This window comes from Anabrus simplex, chromosome 1, assembly GCF_040414725.1.
Source record: "Anabrus simplex isolate iqAnaSimp1 chromosome 1, ASM4041472v1, whole genome shotgun sequence".
Taxonomy (NCBI): domain Eukaryota; kingdom Metazoa; phylum Arthropoda; class Insecta; order Orthoptera; family Tettigoniidae; genus Anabrus; species Anabrus simplex.
The window spans coordinates 1,039,823,007-1,039,848,043 of record NC_090265.1 but is presented as its reverse complement, the minus strand read 5'-3'; the positions used below and the strand labels follow the sequence as shown (position 1 = coordinate 1,039,848,043).

Here is a 25,037-nt window from a genome sequence, read left to right as displayed (position 1 = left end):
GAAAAAGACAGCTCCACTTCTCGGATAATGGCGTGTGGCCTCCAAAGAGGCCTGGTGCAGGTCTTTCGAGTTGACGCCGTATAGGCGACCTGCGCGTCTATGAGAGTGGGGCCCTACCTGTGATTAATTCTAATGCTGAAGACGGCACACACCCGAGCCCTCGAGCTATTAAAATTAACCAATGAAGGTTAAAATCCCCAACCCGGCCTGGGATCGAACCCGGGACACTCTGGATCAAAGGCTAGCACGCTAAACATTTAGCCAGGGAGTCGGATATTTTTCGGATGTTTTCATTTAAGAGGTAGAATAGCCTTTAGTTTCGGAGCCATAATTGGACCAGTGAGCGTTACAAAGACGTGGAAGTATTAAAGCAAAAAACAAAAAATGTAGACAACATCTGTGACAAGAGTGTTCAGTATATCACAGTAAAGAAGGATCAATATACTCAGAAACTTTTTTTTTTTTTTTGCTATTTCCTTTACGTCGCACCGACATAGATACGTCTTTTGGCGACGATGGGACAGGGAAGGGCTAGGAGTGGGAAGGAACCGGCCGTGGCCTTACTTAAGGTACAGCCCCAGCATTTGCCTGGTGTGAAAATGGGAAACCACGGAAAACAATCTTCAGGGCTGCCGACAGTGGGGTTCGAACCTACTATCTCCCGAATACTGGATACTGGCCGTACTTAAGCGACTGCAGCTATCGAGCTCGGTACAACTCAGTAACAAAGAGTCTCTATTAGGAGTAACCAGTTTCCTGTCAACCGTAAATTCTTTCCTGGCAAGGTAAATGCTCGCCTTAGAAATACCTGTTACTTCTGTCACTCCACGTGTTACTTCATCCAGAGTACTTCCAGTATTGTCTTCACGAAATTTGGAAAACACATTTAACACACACGTCTTCTCGCCACTCGTTAGTGGTTTTCCTTTTCTGTGTTTAGTCACAAACTGGTCTAGTTCACAAATGATTTACAATTACGGCGATATATATACTGCACGTTACTTTGCACTTTCAGCTAATTAAAAAATATAAATGGTAAACGTTGTGTATTATTTTTATTCACAATAAACTTAGAACAAGCAAACTAGTAAACTGGATACATGTGCTTTGGATCAGCAACCCTGAACTGCTGGCCTCATAGAACAATATGACCGAGCTCGATAGCTGCAGTCGCTTAAGTGCCAGTATCCAGTATTCGGGAGATAGTGGGGTCGAATACAGGTACCCATTTCTTAGACTCATTGCTTTAAGAAGAGCCGTTTAAGATTAGATTGAGAGTAGTATAATTGAACCTGGAAGTCATGCCATATCCAGAAGATAACTCTATTCAGGAATCATGGAAAAAATAGTCAATGTTTTAAAACAGACGGTACCCCAGGGTTCCATATGAACTCTACCTGGAATGCAGTTCGCAAGGAACTTTTGGCTCCGAATAAATTGCGTTATAACTGGAATTGGAAGATGTACGAGTAAAATGCTTAAGTGGGAACTCTCGAACTCGTCAGACTCACGACTGTGAAACTCATAAATAGAGAGTACCACACTGTAAAGGAGTGTACTAATATACGCCTCGCTGAAGAGTGGCGAAATATATCGGATGCCACTACTACAGCTTCTGATTGATTTGGAAACCTCCAAGTGGATCTGTAAATGTGTGTATTTGTCTCTGTAGTTAAGCCATACGATAAATAAATAAATAAATAAATTAAATAAATAAATAATACAGTAAATACCTGTTTGTTATCTGATCGCATCGGGCAAAGTTCATATAACGGGGTGCCCGAGTATCATTAACCATGACAGTAATCTTAGTCCTAGACTCCTCTTGAGGCTTATTTTTTTATTGGCTGTCTATTATAATGGTCTTACAATGGCACGAAATCATACGCCTTTGCAGACGTGATATGCATTTGTTTTTTATTGAACTAACGACTCATCTCTCACGACAACCATCACGTTCTTTCACCTGAAAGTTGGCTCTGTAGCGATTTATAGTCCGGAAACATATGAGCGCATCTAAAAGGGAGGAAAATTGTAAAGGATAGAGAAATCAAAGTTAAACTTCTTCAAGAGAACACACTATCAAAGTAAACTCTCTCCACTTGCAAATGATCTGGTAAGAGAGGTATTCTATTTGAAAGAACTTTGATTACAGCAGTGTCTTCTGGCCACAGCAGCATGTGTGGGAACTTCTGCAAGAGTTCAGTCTGAAAAAGTCAGTGTTGCGTTTGTGATTTCTACACAAGCGATGCTATGACCAACAGTGAATGGACACAGGTTGGTTATGAAATGAGGCATGTAATAACAAGGCACTCTTGCATGAATTCCATACCAAACTGTGCCAGACTAAATGTGTTCCTGAACTAGGCCCAGAATTCGTATCTAGTAGATGTCGGAATCCCTCTGAAAAATACCACGTACTGAATCTCTTTAGAGATGTTATGCTGGAGAACAATGTATGTTCATTTGGCTGAAAAAATATATTAATGTAATAAATTATGCAAATTGTACATTTTAAGTGTCAGCACGCGGTGTAGGGGTAGGGTGCCTGCCTCTTACTCGAAGGCCCCAGGTTCGATTGCCGGCCAGGTCAGGTCAGGTCCACTCATCCTATGTGATTACAATTGAGGAGCTATCTGACGGTAAGATAGCGCCTTCAGTCTAGAAAGCCAAGAATAACGGCCTAGAGGATTCGTCGGGCTTACCACACGACACCTCGTAATCTGCAAGCCTTCGAGCTGAGCAGCAGTCGCTTAGTAGGACATGGTCCTTCGGGGTTTTTGTACAATTCATATTTTTGGTACATTTTATTCTTTGTCTTAATCTGTTTACCCTCCAGGGTTGGTTTTACCCTCGGACTCAGCGAGGGATCCCACCTCTACCGCCTCAAGGGTAGTGTCCTGGAGTTTCAGACTTTGGGTCTGGGGATACAACTGGTGAGAATGACCAGTACCTCGCCCAGGCGGCCTCACCTGCTAAGCTGAACTGGGTCCTTGTGGGGGGATGGGAAGTTTGGAAGGGATAGATAAGGAAGAGGGAAAGAAGCGGCCGCGGCCTTAGGTACCATTCCAGCATTTGCCTGGAGGAGAAGTGGAAAACCACGGAAAACTACTTCCAGGATGGCTGAGGTGGGAATCGAACCCACCTCTACTCATTTGACATCCCGAGGCTGAGTAGACCCCGTTCCAGCCCTCTTACCACTTTTCAAATTTCGTGGCATAGCCGGGAATCGAACCCGGACCTCCGGGGGTGGCAGCTAATCACACTAAGCACTGCAGCACAGAGGCGGACTTGGTACATTTTAAGCAAGATTAAACTTGACATTTCTACAAAAAGTAAGCGAATATTTTGGTTCAATTGTCTGCCTTAACTTTCCAAAATATTTAATAGTTCTTTGCAGTGGCGTAGCGTGACAGCATGATCTGGGTAAACTGGGTTTGAAAAAGAACAAGTTTGGAATGCTGCACGTAGTCACGTAGAAAGAGTTTATATAGATAGCTTAGTACTCACTTGTTGACTAGATTCTGACCATGTAATCACAGCTTCACCGTCTTCATTGTCTTCTCTATATCCCCATAAGCAGCTATGGCTGTTGAAATCGCCCACGATGATACGAACCTTCTCCTCTTGCCCTGCAGCTGAATCAGTAAAGTGGAATGAAACGCTCGGTGGTTTAAAGACAGATGTTATGATACAGTTCGATAGCTCCACTGTTAAGATTTCTATATCATTGTTGTCTGTAGATGAGGTAGATATTACGTTCAGCTCTGGCCTAGTGAATATAGCACTACCATAGTTTTCATGCGGCCTCTCAGCTACCAAACGCATTCCTAATACCCTTGGTCATCTTTGGTCGCTACTTCTGTGAGTTTCTTGAACACAGAGAACGTCACACTTGTTTATTTGGCAAAGTTGTTGTAACAGGGTTTCCTAGTTTGATGTTATGCCTTCCATGTTAACTGATACAACTGTCAGCTGTCAACTGTCCTTAATACATGACAGTAAACTTCCCGCTTCTTTCAACAGTCGTCGATGGAGACGTGGATACAACCCAGATCTCAGCGATGCTATATCACAGCAGTGTGTGAAGACTGTCTGGGAACCTATTCTCAACACACAACACAGACCCATTATGTGCCAAGTATTCTCAGCAGTTCATCCACAATCTGTGCCATTCAGAAGGCGGTACAACTTTAAGAAAGCTGACTGGTTGAAGTACACAAAGCGCTTAGATGAAATGGTAGCAGACATCGAACCTGTTCCAGAGGTATACGATGTGTTCATCGATGCCGTGCAAGAATGCTCTCGCACGTCAATCCCAAGAGGCTGTAGGTCTCAGTACATACAAGGTCTAGACGCCACTACAGTAGATAAATTAAATGAGTACCAACTGCTCTATGAAGAAAATCCCTTCAGTGAGGATACTATTCAACCTGGTCAACAACTAATCCAGTCCATGGGTGAAATAAAGAGAGAACATTGGGTTAAGCTGATGGAAGAACTAGATATGACAAGAAACAGCAGAGGAGCATGGAAGCTACTTAGACGTCTGAACAATGACCCCACCAGAAGTCCTCTACATAGCAACATTACTTCTAACCAGATAGCTCATCAGCTCCTAATACACGGCAAAACAGATAAGCGAAAAATACCACCAAAACTTCAAAGAAATATCGAACAGGAAACATCCAGTCTGTCCAATCCCTTCACTATGAACGAGCTGGAAAACGCCATAAAAATGAGCAAAACTGGCAAGGCATGCGTATGGAGCAGATACAACACTTTGGGAATGCTACCAAACAATGGATCCTACAGCTTTTCAATACCTGTCTGGAACGATGTCAAATCCCTAAAATCTGGAGGAAGACTAAGGTGGTTGCAATCCTGAAAACTGGTAAGCAGCCTACGGATCCGAAGAATTTCAGACCAATATCACTCCTGTGCCATCTATATAACATTTTTGAAAGAATACTTCTGAACCGTATAACACCAGTGGTCGAACCTTTTCTAATTCCAGAGCAGGCTGGATTTAGACCAGGAAGGAACTGCTGTACACAGATCCTTAATCTGACACAGCACATAGAAGATGGGTTTCAGCGTGGTGATATTACTGAAGTGGCCTTTGTTGATCTGTCTTCAGCATATGACACTGTACAACACCAGATAGTTCTAAGGAAGTTTTACCATCTTACTATGGATTTCAGAGTCACAACGATTATTGCCACGCTGTTGCAGAACCGACGTTTCTTCGTTGAATTTCAAGGACACCGGAGTAGATGGAGAATACAGAAGAACGGTCTCCCACAAGGCAGTGTCCTAGCACCAATGCTATTTAACATATATACCAACGACCAACCTCTTCCACCTCACACAAGGAGCTTTCTGTACGCAGATGACCTGGCCGTGGTAACTCAGAGTAAAAACTTCGAGCAAGTGGAACAAAACCTTACTGCTGATTTGAAGATGCTCTCAGATTATTATGAGGAAAATCACCTCAAGCCAAACCCATCGAAAACTAATGTGTGCGCCTTTCATCTAAAGAACAAAGAAGCCCTGCGGAAGCTGCGTGTGAATTGGAAAGGAATGGAGCTGGAAGATAGCAATACTCCAGTTTACCTTGGTGTTACCCTGGATCGTTCGCTGACCTTCACCACACACTGCACTAAACTCAAGGCAAAAGTTTCATCACGAAACTGCCTACTGCGTAAGGTAACTGGTTCTGGATGGGGTGCCCACCCCCAGATAGCAAGGACAACTGCCCTAGCACTCTGCTACTCTGCTGCTGAATATGCTAGTCCCGTGTGGTATAAATCAGCTCACGCAAAGAAAGTCGACATTGCCTTGAATGAATCCTGCAGGCTAATCAAAGGCTGTTTAAAACCAACACCCACACAGAAGTTGTATTCACTTGCAGGTATAGCCCCACCTGATATTAGACGCGAGGTGGCCGCTAATATCGAGTGACAAAAGGTTTGCAGCATCTCAGCCCATCCCATTCATGAACATCAGCCACCACCAGCTCGACTGAAATCCAGGAAGAGTTTTCTACAGTCTTCTGCTCCACTTGATTCTGACCCAAAAAAGGCCAGGGTTAAGCTATGGAAACAAAGGTACCCAGATCATCCGGAACGTGTTTTTTTTATATTGAAGAAAAGTTACCACCTGGTCACGAAGAGAGATGGTGTATATGAAAGTCGTTAAACAGACTGCGGACCGGTGTTGCAATATCTAAGGACAGTCTTGTGAAATGGGGCATCGTGCATGGTGGGGACTCATTATGCGAATGTGGAGAGGAACAGACTTCTACGCACCTCTTACAATGTCGTCTATGACCAGATTCATGTATTGGGTTGGAATTGGCACTGGCTGGAAACAATGCCATCAATGTAGCCAAATACTGGTCACAACTTGTGTAAATAATGTGTATATAGTGTAGATATTTTCATGTAATACTTCCTTTCTCCTTTTTTAATTTCTTTATTTTTACAATTAATTTGTTCAAATGTCTTTCATTTTGAGTCTTTAACATACTTCATATTTTTATCATTTAATTTTTGAATTGAATTTGAATTGAATTTTTATATATTGGTACCTCTGACACGAATAAAAAATACTTACTTGTAACTATTTGAGGTTTGACTTGACTTCTTGCCTAGCAAAGCACAGTATTATTTATTCATTATTAATTGTAATTTTTATTTTATGCCATTTTCACCATTGTTATTAAATCAACTTAGATTTTAAAATAACATTTTGTTCGACCATACCATAATACGCTAATTGCATGTGACATCACTGTACCTTAATAACATACATTAAATTACTGCTATTCATTTAAGTAATATTGTTCTTTTAACCAGCGAATTCCAACTAACCATATCCCATATCAGTTAATATCGTACGCGGAACAGTCTTCAAGGCTTGAAAGCATAAATCGCAGCAACCAAAATAGTATGAGCGAGTTTTGAAAGTGACATTGATTTCGAATCACTAACATCGCCGAAAATTGCGACAGTAGCATTGGATGCTACTAAAAATGTATTGCCGCAAATGTTAAGGAAGGTGTATGAAAAATTATATGCGCAGTTCTTGGAATGGAAAAAAATGAGTTCATTTGCCGTATTTCAGTGTCTTGTTTTGAGGTTAAAACCTCCAAACTGCAACACTGTTGCGTGTACGCTCATGTAGTCGGGAACACTTATGGTCAATATATATCATGCCTGCCATCTATCGAAATAGTGAGGACAATATGAATGGTCACCGTTTCATTACCAATAAAGCAAAATGGTAAGATAATATTGTTAACACTCGAAATTCCGACAGTCAATCATGGTCGAACAGAAACAGTTGCATGCATCTTGCCAATAAGAAGACGTTCATATGAAAAATACGAAACTCGGTTCCACTTGTTTCATAAACATATTTTTGTTTATAATCTCCAAACCACAGCCCTGTTCCGTACATGTCACATGCTGAACTAGTCGGAAACACCCATGGTCAGTCGAGAACGAGCTGAATGTTCACCATTTCATTATCAATAAGTGATGGTGGTGGTGGTTATTTTTTAGAGGAAGTACAATTAGGCGATCATCCCCTACTAACACTAATCAGAGAGAACAAATGGAAGGGGTCCAGCACTTCGAAAAACGAACGTTTCGGCCGAAGAAAAGCAAGGGCTACGAAGAGCTTAAAAATAAGGGACTCCCTTATCGAGGTCGGAAAATAACAAAGAGAGGTCGAATAGGATTGATGAAAGTAAGGAGCCTGACACAGGTAAGTGGAAACAGTACCAGGACTCAGCTAAGGACCCCGTGCTCGCCAACCCTCACTCCCAAGTTAAGAGCCCCTGGGACCACTTTTAGTCGCCTTTAACGACAGACAGAGGATACCTTGGGTGTTACCTATCGCCCCACCCACAGGGGTATCATTATCAAGAAAGTAACAAGGTAATATACTGTATATTCAAAACTTGATATTTTATTATGGTCGAACCAAAGAAGTCGTGTTGATCTTGCCAAAAAATGCAATTAAAACGCTTATGCTTGTTTCATAAACATCCTCGCGTCTTGATAAATGCCATTATAAGCTCGTTGTATGATATTAATAAGGAAGAAATATCATTATTTTCTTAAAAATTGATAAACAATCTCTTGAAATTAAGACAGTGTGGAAATTAATCAATAGAATCATTCATACTTCGGCCGATGACCTTCGATATAGGCTCCTTAAAACAACAAGCAAGCATCATTCATACTTCCAGAAAAAATAAAACACTTAAACACTTGCACCACTGAAACGTGATCACTAGAAGTCAAACAAGTGACAGAAATGTTGGTCTATCCTGCTGCATGTTTCCCATCCCCTTTCGCTAGGTTTACACTCCCTTCAAGGGAACAGGCATATAGGACTCAAACCTCTCCACTCCGATGTCACTTTTGCAAGATAAATAAACTTGCATTTCCTCAACGAGCAGGACAACATTTAGTGGAAAAGCTGTATAACTCACACTTGTTTGAAATAGCGACTATTCCAGTCTCACATCTACTGCACATTCCCCATCCTCTATTGTAACTTCAAGACTGCCTAAGCACAAGGCACCAAAATATAACTCATAACTATTGGTAATAACAATAATGGTTATTTTATAAATTAGTGGGAACTGTGCTAGTTTATTTCTTTATTTATTTATTTATTTATTTATTTATTTATTTATTTATTTATTTATTTATTTATTTATACACCCCTCAAGCTACGCCTCTGATAGATATTGCGACATATTACATTCATGTTACCAAATGCAGAAATTGAGATTAAAGTAATTTAATATTAAGACTCGTATAACAAAACCCGAATTACAAATCAGATAACTAACTCTCGGTATTGATAATTGTTTCGGCTCTACAAACACCAGAGATATGAAGTTTACTGCACAAATAAAAGTAAACCACAGAATTTACGCCAAATGTTCTTCCGGAAACAGGGGTATTTCATTACAAATACATCAAAATGGAGTAAATTTGACTTAGTAAAAGTATTAAGAAATGCTTGATTCATGAACGATTCTGATAATAACTAACACATCTTTAAACAGTAAACTTGTGGGGCAATATCTCCAAGTTACAGGGAATATTTAAACGTTTTACAATGATGTGGGAAACCAATGTTCTTCAGTAAAGACAGCGAAGGAGCGAAGGTCTGTAACAGTATTTTTATGTGTAGGGTTCTGTATAAATGCTGTATCACCATGCTGGCCTTGCTCATCCGCTTCGTAAATGACTACCTGTATTTATGTTGAAGCAATCATTCGACTGAACGCCAAGGTGATTCGGACCTGCCAGTTATATTGTATTCTCGACCATTTCAAGGCCTCATCCCAGCTATTGAATTGTAAATTAGAAGAAGCTTTTACACAGTATATACTTTTTGCTAGGGGCTTTACGTCGCACCGACACAGATAGGTCTTATGGCGACGATGGGATAGGAAAGGCCTAGGAGTTGGAAGGTAGCGGCCGTGGCCTTAATTAAGGTACAGCCTCAGCATTTTCCTGGTGTGAAAATGGGAAACCACGGAAAACCATTTTCAGGGTTGCCGATAGTGGGATTCGAACCTACTATCTCCCGGTTGCAAGCTCACAGGCGCGTGCCTCTACGCGCACGGCCAACTCGCCCGGTCCACAGTATACACAACCCAGTACTTGAGTTTATGATAATTATATTTGAACTGATGTTGAAACTCAGGGCTTTCATTTAAGGCATCTTCCATGGAAATCCGTTCTATATTTATCGTGCAATTTATAGTTATTTATTTAATTAAATTTGATACACAGAGGAACAATTTTATTTTTACCGAAGTATTGGAATTAGAATATTAATGCCGCATGACGTACCAAACTTCGGCAAGTTAGTGTTCCTTACGGAATTTTATATATTAGGATTATTTAATTATTTTGCGAAATAGTAATCTATGAATATATTCCTTTTAATTTTAAGCCCTCCGACTCCCTTAAGAATCCAAAAATAAAGTAACGGCAAAGAAGGAAACGTTTAAGCTCTGTGAGCCCAAAAAAATATGTATTCTAATTATTGTCTAGGCTGAAGTGCTTTGGAAATTTACACACAATAATATTGAAATAAAGACAACACTATTCATTATCACTATGTGTATCAAAAAGTTACTCAAATCTTACTTCTAGACGAAAGCCTATTGATATGATTTTCTTTATTAGTATTAACCTTTTGAATGTCAGCTGATCTTGCACATTCCTCAAAATATATAATTGCCAACCTATTTTACCTGAAATTATAGTCCTACACTTCATCCTTTATTAGAGCTTGAGAAATAGTTGATGTATTTTTCAGATCCGTTTGTTAAAAGAATAAGTGATCGCATTTCATTATTTTTGTATTGCAAAAATTTCAAAAATAAAATATTCAAAATATGAATTGCTGTTTAATTTATATATCTGTCCATCATACTTGTTTTCTTCAAATTACATCAGATAACTCAGTATTCGATCAATCAATCAATCAATCAATCAATCTATCTATCAATCAATCAATCAATCAATCAATCAATCACCAGTGATGTAGATTTAAGGCTGTCACCCAGGTGGCAGATTCCCTATTAATTCTTTACCTAGTCTTTTTCTGAAACGACTTCAATGAAGCTGGAAATTTCCCATAGTAAATTATCCTAATCCCTTATTTTTTTCCTATATACGAATATTTACCTCTAGTTTGTCTCCTTGAATTCAAAGTTTATCTTCATATTATGATATTTCCTTCTTTCAAAAACTTAATTCGAGATTATTCCTTTGCTAATGTCATTACACGCAATCTCGCGGCAGACAGGTCGGAAAATACCGCTTAGTCGAGCAGCACGTCCTCTTACTCCCAAGTCTTCCCAGCCCAAAGTTTCCAACACTTTCGTAATGCTACTCTTTTGCCGGATATCACCCAAAAAAACCCTGCTAGTTTCCATTGGTTGTAACTGGACTCCTTTGTTTGTTTACATTCATCGCTGAAAGTGCTTCAGGAAATTTGAATTTGTCAAATTCCACGTTCAACTAAACGGTACGAGTACACAGTGGAAAGAAATCTTCTGGCTGGTCAAAACGCAATTACAACATTCTCTGACTTGTAATGAAAAGGAACTGTTAAGAAAATCCATATTACGATTAGATCGTATTTGACATTCAAACCAAATGGGTATATAAATTGAACTAATTATTTACACAGCTACCCCTTATTGATTGTATTGTAAGAGTTCAGTCGGGTATGATATCGGCTACTCTTCTTTGGAATGGTTTGTTGTTGATACATTACTTCTTTCAGTACCGAGTTCGATAGCTGCAGTCGCTTAAGTGCGGCCAGTATCCAGTATTCGGGAGATAGTAGGTTCGAACCCCACTGTCGGCAGCCCTGAAAATAGTTTTTCGTGGTTTCCCATTTTCACACCAGGCAAATGCTGGGGCTGTACCTTAATTAAGGCCACTGCCGCTTCCTTCCCACTCCTAGCCCTATCCTGTCCCATCGTCGCCGTAAGACCTATCTGTGTCGGTGCGACGTATAAGAACTAGCAAAAAAAAAGCTTCTTTCAGTGAACGAGACAGCGGCTAGTACGTAGACCGCATTTCCGATCTTGTCACTAACATCAGAATGACAGTCCAATCACTGTAAATTGATCATTACCGATCGTAATCAGGTGGCACACTGTTAATTATACCGCTCACGTTCCCATCATCAATCACTTCTTGTTAATGACACGTGACTCCAGTTACAGCTCATCAAGTCTTCCAGCGCTCTCCGCACTCTTTTTCACTTCAATCTATGCGTTAACATCAGTTCGGTTCTGGCTTTTCAATGAAGCACGAGTACACTGTGATTTATCGATATGGTTGTGGAAGAGATCAATAACATCACGTGAATCGAGGAAGTTCATAGGACTGTCTTAATGACCAGCTGTTAATTCTTGGTTTTAAATGTGTTTCTTTTTAGACAGCTGACGAACTTCATAGCCAAGGCCTAACACTTATAAAAACAGAATGCGGTAACCATACAAGGCTAATTTGAACCACGGCCCTGTCAATGCTCTTAGAATATGTTTGCATTGTTTATTCAAATTGTACTCCAACACAATGTATCAAATTCCTATATCTGATACCTTCACCTGAAAAAAAGGGTTTAAATATATTTTAGACCTGTCTATGCAAACGAAGTGAGGGAACTTAACCAGGTCATCAGACTTAGGGTAAATGTGTAGAAGTGAAAGCTTTCCAAAGAATTACGCGTAAATAATCCAAATGGCATTAGAGAAGCCCAGTGCATATTGATGAGTAACAAATATATATCTAAATGTTTGCACCAACATCGCTTACTTTCTAGCATAATGTACGTCTTTAACCCTAACAATACAAACTGGGTTTTCTTTATTCCTACCTTCCCTATTATTTACATTTTGAATATGTAAAAGGTTTTTGAAAAATATGGAAAACATCATTTATCGTCTGTTATGGATTCGTGTGCCTTTTCAATCAATCAATCAATCAATCAATCAATCAATCAATCAATCAATCAATCAATCAATCAATCAATCAATCAATCAATCAATCAATCAATCAATCAATCAATCAATCAATCAATCAATCAATCAATCAATCAATCAATCAATCAATAAATCAATCAGTGATCTGTATTTAGGGGTCTCGCTCAGGTGGCAGATTCCCTGTTCCTTTCCTTAAATGTTTTCGGAAATTTATCGAGCATTTTCCCTGATAAACTATTCCAGTGCCTTTACTGGAGGGACCTAGTGTTTACACTATGTCTTCTGGTATGGGCTAGAGCAATTTTGTTACTTTCATTGATCTGTCTCAGCTTTATCCTTGGCTTTGACAAAATGAAAGTGACTGAGGTATGAGTGGTACTAGTAATGCCATTCCTTCTGCAGCCAGTCCCTGCTATGAATGGTGTGAAAATATTGCACATAGGGTCGGTTGGTGCATGCATTTCAGTGGGATTGGCAGATTGATATGTAATAGCAACTTTTGGCTCGGTGAGGAAAGCAACGGAGAACTACCTCACTCCTCACTTCCCTAGTACGCCTCTTCAGTGATGCCTAGGCCATCTATGACAGCTGATGGCGGAGCTGTTGAGGATCCAACCAGCCTTCGGGCTGAGGACTGAACATACAAAAACTATTCCAATTCCTTACTCCTCGCCCTGCTGAGAAATGAATATCTTCCCCAATATCACCTCTTGAATTCCAACTTATCCTCAACTATATCTTCTATTATGATCTGATATTTAATTTTTGCAATCAATTGGCTTTACGTCGCACCGACACAAATAGGTCTTATGGCAACGATGGGGCAGGAAAGAGTTAGGAGTGGGAAGGAATCGAACGTGGTCATAATTAACTGGTATGAAAATGAGAAACCACGAAAAACTATCTTCAGGGCTGCGGACAGTGGGGTTCGAACCCACTATCTCCCGAATGCAACCTCTCAGTCGCGCTCCCCTAAACGCACGGCCAACTCGCTCGATCTATGTCAGATATTTCAATTGAAAGTATTCCCAAAAATGAAAATACGTTGAGATGGTCGTAAAGTAGGTGGTAATCCATGTGGAAAAAAATGTCCGTACTGATTTCTGTGAAGTGATTGTTGGAAAATATTAAGTGACAACTTCTGTGTATCTGTTCTGATATTTTCGTTGGAAGTATTCTTAAAAGGCTGAAATAAGTTGTGGCGTTCACAAAATCCCCCCCCCCCCGCCCCCCAACCAAAACCACCTTTTTTTGGGAATTCGCGAGACCTATTAATACGTCTGGGTTTCTTCATATTTACTGATTTCTGTGAGTGTTGAATTGAAGTGATTGTTGAAAATTATCAAAATACATTTCATTTAACTATTATTGTAGGCTACAAATTGTTCCCGTAAGTGATAGTATATCACAAATGATTCAAAATGAAATATATTTGTAATTTTAAAAAATACCCCCACTTGGTAGACATGTTATGTGAAATACCTTGATACTGCTAGGGATACTAACGTGTCCAAGCCGTAAGTAAGAGGAACCACAGTTTATCAACCAGTCAATCAAAAGGTTATTCTACTTACTGTAAGTTCAGCTTGTAGGATTCCAGCAACATATAGCAGGTATCTCGGATTCAGAAGGCGCGCGGCTGTGAGCTTGCATCCGGGAGATAGTAAATCCCATTGTCGGCAGCCCTGAAGATGGTTTTCCGTGGTTTTCCCATTTTCACACCAGGCAAATGCTTGGTCTGTAGCTTAATTAAGGTCACGGCCGCTTCCTTCCAACTCCTAGGCCTTTCCTATCCCATCATCGTCATAAGACCTATCTGTGTCCGTGCGACGTAAAGTCACTAGCAAAATAAAAATGATTCAGGTGGTCAAATGGACTATATCGTCATTGACCTATCTAAGGCACTAGTTGTACTCCGAATACCATTACTCAGCACCATCAGTACTTCATCAACTTCATCAACTAGTCATGAATGAGACTGGGACTTCGGTGGAAGCTACATTTTGCTCTGGCCTGTTCCAAAAGACAGATGTAAAATTACTGCATCGATCAAGAAATGGCAACAGGCGCTTTTTCTACGAGGAGGCTATAATTCGGAGAATATTATATTTTAAGGGACATATTTTGAAATAAAAGACCTTTCATACTTTGAAATAGAACGTAGTTAGTTATGTGACAGATCCCTCTCAAAATGTTTACTCAAAATTTCATGACATTCCGCCCACCGATTTAGACGTGTTGCCTTTTCGGACGTGCTGATAGACATCATTTCATTCTTATACAGAGAACGAGAAGTAATATTTACTACGTCCTGTGTGTTGCAGATCATCAGTTATGACTCCCCACGAGGGGGTGTCAGCGTGATCACGGAGAAAGGCGAGACCACGACTAGCTTCTTGCTCATCCAGAAGGCGAAGCCCTCGGACTCCGGGCGCTACCAGTGTAACCCCTCCAACGCTCAAGCGAAGAGCATCATGGTACACGTGCTCAATGGTAAGTAGAGTTCAAAGCAGCCCCTTTACCGCTCGTAATTTTAGAGGTGTAAGAGTGGCCACTTTAAATGTTAATTTTTATGTTTATCAAATAGAATACAATTCATCTTTGTCGTGCCTCATGGGAAGGGGTAGCGGCTATCGTGATACACCAATGGACCAGTTTTCACCTTATTTCTCTAGCTAAACCGTTTCAGTAGGGAGATTTTGAGAGGTACACGCATGCACATAAATGGTGTCCCTACGTAAACAATCAACACTGCCCCACTCCAGTACTGAAAGAGGGGAGGGAGTGAAGGAGTAGTGTTTGAAGGCCACTCCTGTACAGAGAGGAGGGGAAGGGAGTCAACGAGTAGTGCTGAAGGCGCAGTGTATGTATTGCTATACATCCACCACTGTACCCACTTCAGTCACAACAGTCTTGTAGCGCGCTGTCTACCTGCAGAAGTACGTTAAGCGGAGAGGTGAGGAGAGGCCATGCTTTGTTTATATCGGGACACCATTTCTGTGCATACGTGTACCTAAGCTCACCAATTCATTTTGTCGGTATACATCTGTATGGTTGTATTCATTCGTGTGCCGTTCCCTCAATACTCAGGTCTTGTAGGATGTTTTAACTGACGCATGGCGTGTCCAACAGAGTGGAGGAAGTGGTTGGATTTTTTTAGATTTTTTAAAATATCTAGAGTGGACATTCTCAGATGAAGCTTGCGCACTCGCAGCCTCGGCTTTCTTACCTTGTTTGTAGATATTTTATGCTCAGTATGAGATATTTAAGGGCTTCTTATACTTCTTTTGATTATTTTACTTCTTGCTTACGTTTGCAGTAGACTTAAACCTTCCTTAAATTAATATCTACTGAGCTCGATAGAATTGAGGAGCTATCTGACGGTGAGATGGCAGCCCCGGTCTCGAAAGCCCAGAATAACGGCCGAGAGGATGCGTCGTGCTGACCACACGGCCCCTCGTAATCTGCAGGCCTTCAGGCTGAGCAGTGGTAGCTGGGCAGGACAAAGCCATTTCAAGGGCGTTAAGTGCCGTGAAGTTTGCTTTTTTTGGATAGCTGCAGTCGCTTATGTGCGGCCAGTATCCAGTATTCGAAAGGTAATGGGTTCGAACCGCACCGTCGGCAGCCCTGAAGATGGTTTTCCATGGTTTCCCATTTTCACACCAGGAAAATGCTGGGGCTGTACCTTACTTAACGCCACGCCTATTTCCTTCCCACTCCTAGCCCTTTCTTGTCCCATCGTCGCCATAAGACCTATCTGTATCGGTGAGACGTAAAATAACTTGAAAAAATTAAGATCTTGGGGCATTTCGGAAATTTACATGAAGTTCACAATTATTTCACAATTTTGCAGTATGTAACGACGTGTCCTCACAAACACTATTGCTGATATCGATAGATATTGCGTAGATGAAAGGAAGGCCTCACAATAAGCTCTATATGTTCACGTTCTAGAGTTTTGTACTATTTTTATTTTTTTTTATTTTTTTTTTTTGCTAGGGGCTTTACGTCGCATCGACACAGATAGGTCGTATGGCGACGATGGGAGAGGAAAGGCCTAGGAGTTGGAAGGAAGCGGCCGTGGCCTTAATTAAGGTACAGCCCCAGCATTTGCCTGGTGTGAAAGGGGGAAACCACGGAAAACCATCTTCAGGGCTGCCGATAGTGGGATTCGAACCTACTATCTCCCGGATGCAAGCTCACAGCCGCGCACCTCTACGAGCACGGCCAACTCGCCCGGTATTTGTACTAATTAGATCCCGTGCTCTCAGTTACCATTTCACCACAAAATGACTATAGGCGCAACGCTCACTCTCTCGCCATCCTATCTTGAAAACTTTTGAGTAGACTCTTTGGACCTCTCTCTTTCCAGGTTTGAATTTTTATATTTTTGCTAGCTTTTGTAGTTTTGAAATTATTGCAGGAAATCTATTATACAACTTTTCTGGACACACGGATTTTTACCGAGGGATCCAGTACTGGGACGAAACGAAAGACGCATTCTACGTCAAAATAAGGAAAGAAGTTCCTAGAAAGACTTGTAACACTCAGACGAAAAGTTTTTCAAATGTGTTATTATTTCTAGGTTCACGTTACTGGGAAACTATTGAATTCTTAGATTATCCCTATACTTTGAGGTATCCGCTGAGTATGTATCTATATGACAGGTGTACTATATAAAATAATACACATTAAATGTTTCTAAAATTATTCATAGAATGTAAACATTTTAAGATAACCAAGTAATCAAAATAAAGTCCCTCACCTGCTGTGTGAATTGAAGTATATAACTTACATCAAATGGATAAAGTTTTATAAGGCTTTGCCTCTTGCCTATCTGCCATAATATATGTTTAAAATATTTTTCACCATTTTTCAGGAAGATGAATGCTGGGCTGTGGGTTAAGAAGTTGCTATTTGGTGTATGTGCAATGCTTCACTGTTTTATGTTGGATATTGTGGGTGAATTGGAGCCCCAAGTTAACATGTAATTTTGTGCTCAGTTCAAATGACAACTCTTTAATGTATCCTTCGTAACATTAGTTATCAGATGAAGTATTTGGATGTGTTGATCTGCATAAATGAAATGATATGTCGTATGTCTTTTAGTGCCGGGATATCCCAGGACGGGTTCGGCTCGCCAAGGTGCAGGTCTTTCTACTTGACTCCCGTAGGCGACCTGCGCGTCGTGATGAGATTGAAATGATGATGAAGACAACACATACACCCAGCCCCCGCGCCGTAGGAATTAACCAATTAAGGTTAAAATCCCCGACCCGGCGGGAATTGAACCCGGGACCCTATGAACCGGAGGCCAGTACGCTGACCGTTCAGACAACGAGTCGGGCATCTCTATAAATAAAGAGTCTATATTAAAAATAAAATAACAACAACATCAGCAAACCATAATACGTATCTAGAGCTCGTAAAAAATAATGAAGAAATCTGGAAAGAAAGGTGGTTAGTCAGTTAACATAAGTACACGGAGTTTGCTATATGGCAGAGTGGTAGTGATATTATTGGAGAGTTTGCATGTTTCCAACCAACAAGATCATTAATATCTCGAAATCAGTCAGAGGCCTGTAACCGCACTCGGACTCGGAGCCGAACCACCTGTCATAGTGGTAGACCACAACGCTCGCTCATGCGCTCTACTGAGGACCACCACAAGCCGAGATCGTTTCCATCATAGCAATAGACCATTACCATTCACTTCCTTTTGGAGCTTGCCTCTCGGATAACACTTGCTGCCACCACTGATCACTCGACCAAAGTGATGAATAGTGCTCGGAATCTGTAAAAGGAGTATTGTTCTCATATCATCGTACGTACATCCTCATTCTAGACTGTTATGTCTTGGAGAGTTCAGTCTGCGAGCCGCCATGAATTAACAACACACCTCCGCAATCTTCTTTGACCTCGTCTAGTCCTACACCTCTTATCTTTAAATAATTAAAAACCTAGTCTAATTATCATCACATTGGTTTACCTCTGTTTCTTTTACACTCCGTGTGCATTACTTTCCCCGGTAACCTATCCGTCACCATTCGTCTCGCATGGCCCCACAACCCAAGCCATTTGAAACACAGAGCTCAACTCGAGATATTTTTTAAAAAAATAGCCTTTATCTCCTTATTTCAAGTACTCTGCTGCCATTCTACCAGCAATCTTTCTCGCTATCTTCATGTCTATTATGAATAAGATATCATGATAATTGTTATTAATTGCTGTGTTAAGGGGCCATATATCTGGTTCATCGATCCAAGATACCCTGAGTACACCCAGCTTTGACTCATACAGCAAAGTCGGTCTGAACACAAATCGTTGTATGTATTATTATGATGAAGCTGTATAATAATAATAATAATAATAATAATAATAATAATAATAATAATAATAATAATGATAATATCATCATTTAAACGTCAAACATAACACATAACCTACCTCAGATCTACCTCTTGTGAAGTGCATCAAACTGTGTTCTCTGGTTTGACAATATTGAAATGACCAAAGTATGACTAGTAACGCCATTCCTTTTGCAGCCAGCCCCCGTGATGAATACTGTGAAAGTGTCACTTAGTATCAGTTACTGTGCACTCTTCAGGGGGCTTGACAGATATGTTATTGCACTTTCTGGTTCAGTGAGTACTACCAGTAAGTAGGTAGCAAATGAACAACTGTCGGCAGACCTGAAGATGGTTTTCCGTGGTTTCCCATTTTCACACCAGGCAAATGCTGGGGATGTATCTTAATTAAGGCCACGGCCGCTTCTTTCGCACTCCTAGGCCTTTCCTCTTCCATCGTCGTGATAAGACTTTTCTGTGTCGGTGCGACGTAAAGCGAATGTTTTAAAAACATATAAACTCTAGTAAAGATGGGTTTCTTAGGGGATTAACGGGTGGGTGGAAATCTCCCTCCGGCAAGAGTAAACGAACGTGCTTGCGATTGCTTTCTTCGACTGTCAAACATGGTGAGACAGACTGCAGTTAATTATTTTGTTTGGCTATTGCTAAGCTTGATGCAGTCTTTCTAAGGCTGATCTCCGACTATGGGGGACACCTTCTGCCATATGTACAAGGTAAGTACAAAAATAAGAAACAAGAGCTCGTATGGAGAAACATTTTACAGTAAGATACACAGTATTAAGGCCCTAATACGCTTTGTATACTCACCATTCTTGTCCAAGCATTGTTTAACGGTACGCCAAGGCTTTGATGCCGGCATGGAAGGAATCTGAGTCCAGTATCATGACGGCCGTATCGTCGCTGAATCGCTTTCCACCAAGGTGCTTCTTCAACGGCCCGAACATACGGAAGTCACTGGGTGCCTGGGCCAGGCTGTAGGGAGGATGGTCTTCGCTCAGTCCAGGTCGACTAGGTTTGCCTCGTTCTAAGGGAGATAGAGTGAATAGTGCTGTGTTATTACATGTCCTTATTTTGTGTTGGGGTGCCGTGAGGCTGTACCCCGTCTATCCGCCCGTGGTGACCTACCTGTTTGAGGAATGACAGACAAGCGAGTAGTAACGCAGTAACACAACCCAGTACAAGAGTACAGAATAACTTGAGGTGCAAAGGCTACGTAGTTTTCTGTCAGATACTTCCACCCCTCCGTAAAGGAGAAGTTATGGGAAACCTTCCTAAACACAACAGGCAATCCCATATCTCCTTCCGGCACTGGTTACCCTGTCGCGGTCGTACCAAGACATCCCCGGCGCTAGACCACTGCCGCTCAAGCACTACTGTCACCCCCGGTCCATGGGCGCCTGCAAGGCTTTCATGGTGGAAATTGGAAACGCTACCAGTAAGTAGCAAGTGAACAAACATTTTGGCGCGCGGTCGACAGAGAATTGATCCTAGAAACGGTAGTCTTGCAAACGCCCATGTGGATGGCTAGTAATACCGAAGCTCTTCCCTACGGAGCTACTTGGCATACCCCCTTCAAATTACTGCACTATTGCAGCCACCTCTTATAACATTAAGGACGGACCGCATAGCGAACGTGGTGTCGCACCATTGTTGTCACACAAGGCAAGAGCAGATATTAAATCTATTAATAGTGGCGTGTGGCAGCCGAAGAGGCCTGGTGCAGGCGACCTGCGCGTCTCTGAGGATGGGATCCTACCTACGATGACTTCTAATTATGAAGACGAAACACACATCTAGCTCCCGAGGCGTTGGAATTAACCAATGAGGGTTAAAATCTCCGACCCAGCCGGGAATCGAACCCGGGACTCACTGGACCAAAGGCTAGTACGCTCACCATTTAGCCATGGAGTCGGACATTAAACCTAATGACCAGGGCTTAATTCAGCATATTAAAGCTTGCACAATATTTACGTCTGGTAGATGAGAAACAACTGATACGGCGAGCATCACATCTCGACATCTCTGGTCTTCTGGAGGGAATTCCCCGGAATATTCGCATTGCACTTCTGGACGTTTGAGCAGTAACTAACGAATGGCACAAGAAAAGGTATAGAAACCCTTTTCACTGCCGGAATTTTAAAGGTTTTTCTTATAGCAACAGCAATAGTAAGCCTCTGTGGCTCAGGTGGTGGCGCGCCGACCTCTCACCGCTGGGTTCCGTGGTTCAAATCTCGGTCACTCCATATGAGATTTGTGGTGGGCAAAGCGGATGTGGGACAGGTTTTTCTCCGGGTACTCCGGTTTTCTCTGTCATATTTCATTCCAGAAACACTCTCCACTATTATTTCATTTCATCTGTAATCAATTAATAATTGCTCCAGAGGAGTGCGACAGGCTTCGGCTGCGGCACAATTCCTATCCTCGTCGCTAGATTGGGGCTTCATTCATTCCATTCCTGACCCGGTCGAATGACTGAAAACAGGCTGTGGATTTTCATTTTCATCATCTCTTATAGCAATAGTGAGAGATAGAGTAATTTGAAATGCAGTAGAAATAAAGAAGCGCCTCTCGGGATAACTGGTTGTGGTGGTAGTGACGGTTACTGCTAAGAGACGTACAACTAGGCCACGTATCACGTGATCTACAGTCTTTCTCACCATGTTGGAGAGTCGGAGTATGCAATGTCTGCGAGGTTTGGTTTTGGTAACGCACTCCCTATATGGACACCTACACAAAATTTAACGTTGCTCGATTTACATAGTTTAGAAGAAATATAACAAGCCCAACATACGATGCTGTTTAGCAATATAATACTTTTGGATCTGATTTTGCAGCGTGTTTCTGTTCAAACAGGCAGCTAATATTTCAATGAGTTTGTGTATCTAACCAGGCGCATTGTGGTGGCTTGCGTGATATTTGTATATGGCTAAACATTAGGTTGTACTTACCTTCAGTGTCTCTACTACAAACCTCACAGCGGAAAATCGAATTGTTCTAACTCCTCTGTGATAAGAAAATAAATAAAAAATATCGTAAGTGAGGATTAATGCTCAGGTGAAACAGTCTAATGGACGAAAGGTAAATGTTTTGGAACAGGTAGTATTTCAGAATACACGTGCATGCGATTGTTTTCTTCGACTCTCAAACATGATCTGATATACTGTAGTTATGTAAACTTGATAAGATATTTGCGCATGAAAAATGGAAAATATATCTGTATGTTATAACCAAAATCATGAACGACATGGAAGCTATTTAGATACATTTTTATACCACGGAACATGAGGTCAAGTTTTCATCCACTGGATATAGGATAAGTATGTTTATGTAAATGAAGCTGAATTGAACTTTAAAGTTTAAAATACAAGTAAATATTAGGTCTGTATTACACGAATAAAATTAAGCATGGCAATATTACAAAATTATGTCTTCTGCTTAGTGAATTAAGTATTAAGTTCTGTGGATAGGGAGTGCTTGGACATACATACGATATGGTGAGGGGGCCTCAGGCACAAAGAGTTTGGGAAATCCTGCAGTATATTCTTCAAAAATGGACTTTTAATTCCCTTAAAATAGGTGATGCAAGTGATAGCTAAAATCTCTCAAAATAGACTGGCCGCTCGGAATCCAACCCTCAAGCAGTGCGTCGATTACTCCTTGTGACGTTGGGTATCTTCGAGAACTGTTCTTATTGGTGGACGTATAAACTCTTGTCCTACGTATGCGTATGGGCAACTAGACTGTACTGTGCGTGGCTTATTATTTCATGACGTTTTAAAATATTTTCAATGTTTACGTAGCCGAGAGCTTCAATTCGGGAGATGGTGGGTTCGGATCCACTGTTGGTAGCCGTGGAGATGGTTTTCCGTGGTTTCCCATATTCACACCAAGCAAATACTGCCGCTGCTGGAACTGTACCTTAGTTAAGACACGGTCGCTTTCTTCCCAATCCTACCCCTCCATCGTCGCCATAGGACCTGTCTGTGTCAGTGCGACCAAAAACGAATAGTAAAATATAAAATCTTTCCCATTTCCATCTCGCTCAAATTTTCAAACTAGCATCCCGATGTATAAGTCGTATTCGAGTCAAAGACGAAGACAACTTGTTCACACATTTTCAGCACAGACTACAGAACAAGTTCTACGGTGTTTCGTCCTGGCTTTTGCCAAAATACTCATTCACTGATAATGTTCAAACGTTCTAAGTTACAAAGTTTCCCCTCATGTTGTGCAAGATGCTCGTATATCTCTCTCCAAATGACACTTCTTAAACTTGCCTTTTTACTTGAGAGCATAACGAGGTCGTCTGGCGCGGAAACTTTTAATATTGTGTCGTCATTACAATAATTTTGTTATTGCAGTTAAAAGCGTCTCCCCCAATGTATCTACTTAGCATGGCATGAGTCATTTCAGTTTCTCCCTTTAAGGAGTACAGCCATTTAAATAATGAACATTATACGGAACAAATCTTCTGGCTGCAATGAAAGTATGATATGTGATTTATATCAATAAGTCGGTCTACTAGGAAACAACTCTCTAACATTTTGCACTCAATTAATGACGGTATGTTTTCCATTCATAAAAGAAATAATTTGGTGATCATAATTTATTTTTAAAACGTCCGAATCCTTGGCTGAGTGGTCAGCGTTGAGACCTTCGGTTTAGAGTGTCCCGGGTTCGATTCGCAGCCAGTTTGGGGATTTTAATCGCATTTGATTAATTATCTTGGCTCGGGGACCGAGTATTTGTGTTTGTCCCAACACTCTCCTCTTCATATTCAGTCAACACATCACACTTCCAACCACCACAGAAACACGCAATAGTAATTAGATCCCTCCACATAGGGTTGGAGTCAGGAGAGGTATTCGGAAAAAAAAAATAACAGGGCCAAATCCAGATGGGCGACACAGTTCGCACCCACCACCCCACAGGTGTGGTAAAAGCGGAAAAATAGTAATGATTTATTTTTAAAATGTCAGGGTATATATTTTACTTTGACTAATTAGAAACAAGAATGGAATTATCAATCAACAGTGGGATATACGTGCTTCAAAAATGTATGAGAAAGTAACAAAACATATTGAGAATAAAATGTTCCTAATGTATAGAATAAAGATCAAACCAAACCCCATTGAACTACAGCCCTCCAAGGGCCTTGGCCTACCAAGCGACCACTGCTCAGCCCAAAGGCCTGCAGATTACGAGGTGTCGTATGGTCAGCACGACGATTCCCCTTGGTCGTTATTCTTGGCTTTCAAGATCGGGGCCACTATTTCACCGTCAGACAGCTACTCAATTCCAATCACGTAGGCTGAGTAGACCTCGAACCAACCCTCAGGTTCAGGTAAAAGTCCCTGACCTAGCGGGAAATCCAACCCGGGGCCTCGGGGTAAAAGGCAAGCATGCTACCTCTACCACGGGGCCGGCAATGTATAGAATATGTGTTTAAAAACAAGTAAATGCTTTCGTTTGTCCTTGATGCATGTATTAATATAATAGTGCTTTTCTCCTTCTTTCTTTCTTTTCTTTCTTTCTTTCTTTCTTTCTTTCGTAACCTGTTTAACCTCCAGGGTTGGTTTTTCCCTCGGACTCAGCGAGGGATCCTACCCCTACCGCCTCAAGGGCAGTGTCATGGAGCTTCAGACTTGGGTCGGAGGGTACAACTGGGGAGGATGACCAGTACCTCGCCAGGCGGCCTCATCTGCAATGCTGAACAGGGGCCTTGTGGGGGGATGGGAAGAATGGAAGGGATAGACAAGGAGGAGGGAAGGAAGTGGCCTTGGCCATAAGTTAGGTACCATCCCGGCATTTTCCTGGAGGAGAAGTGGGAATCCACGGAAATGCACTTCCAGGATGGCTGAGGTGGGAATCGAACCCACCTCTACTCATTTGACCTCCCGAGGCTGAGTAGACCCCGTTCCAGCCCTCGTATCACTTTTCAAATTTCGTGACAGTGCCGGGAATCGAACCCGGGCCTCCGGGGGTGGCAGCTAATCACACTAACAACTACACCACAGAGGCGGACAGCGCTTTTCTCTCTGTGGCAAAAGTAGTATCCATCAATAACCTGAAAGGATAATATTTTATTGCAAGGGCTCTTCGCTTTGTACTCAAATAAATGCGAC

General features: G+C 41.4%; 1 protein-coding gene across 3 annotated transcripts in view; it reads left to right on the top strand.

Annotated features, from left to right (window-relative positions):
• LOC136875903 (neurotrimin) overlaps positions 1-25,037 on the top strand; it is a 964,285-nt gene that overhangs the window by 925,917 nt on the left and 13,331 nt on the right. For 2 of the 3 annotated variants that reach the window (XM_067149532.2, XM_067149526.2), the window contains exon 4: positions 14,869-15,037. In XM_067149532.2, coding sequence (XP_067005633.2) covers positions 14,869-15,037 — 169 coding nt within the window. Of the gene's footprint in view, positions 1-14,868; positions 15,046-25,037 lie in introns of those variants that run through there. The other variant, XM_068228291.1, reaches the window with a different exon arrangement.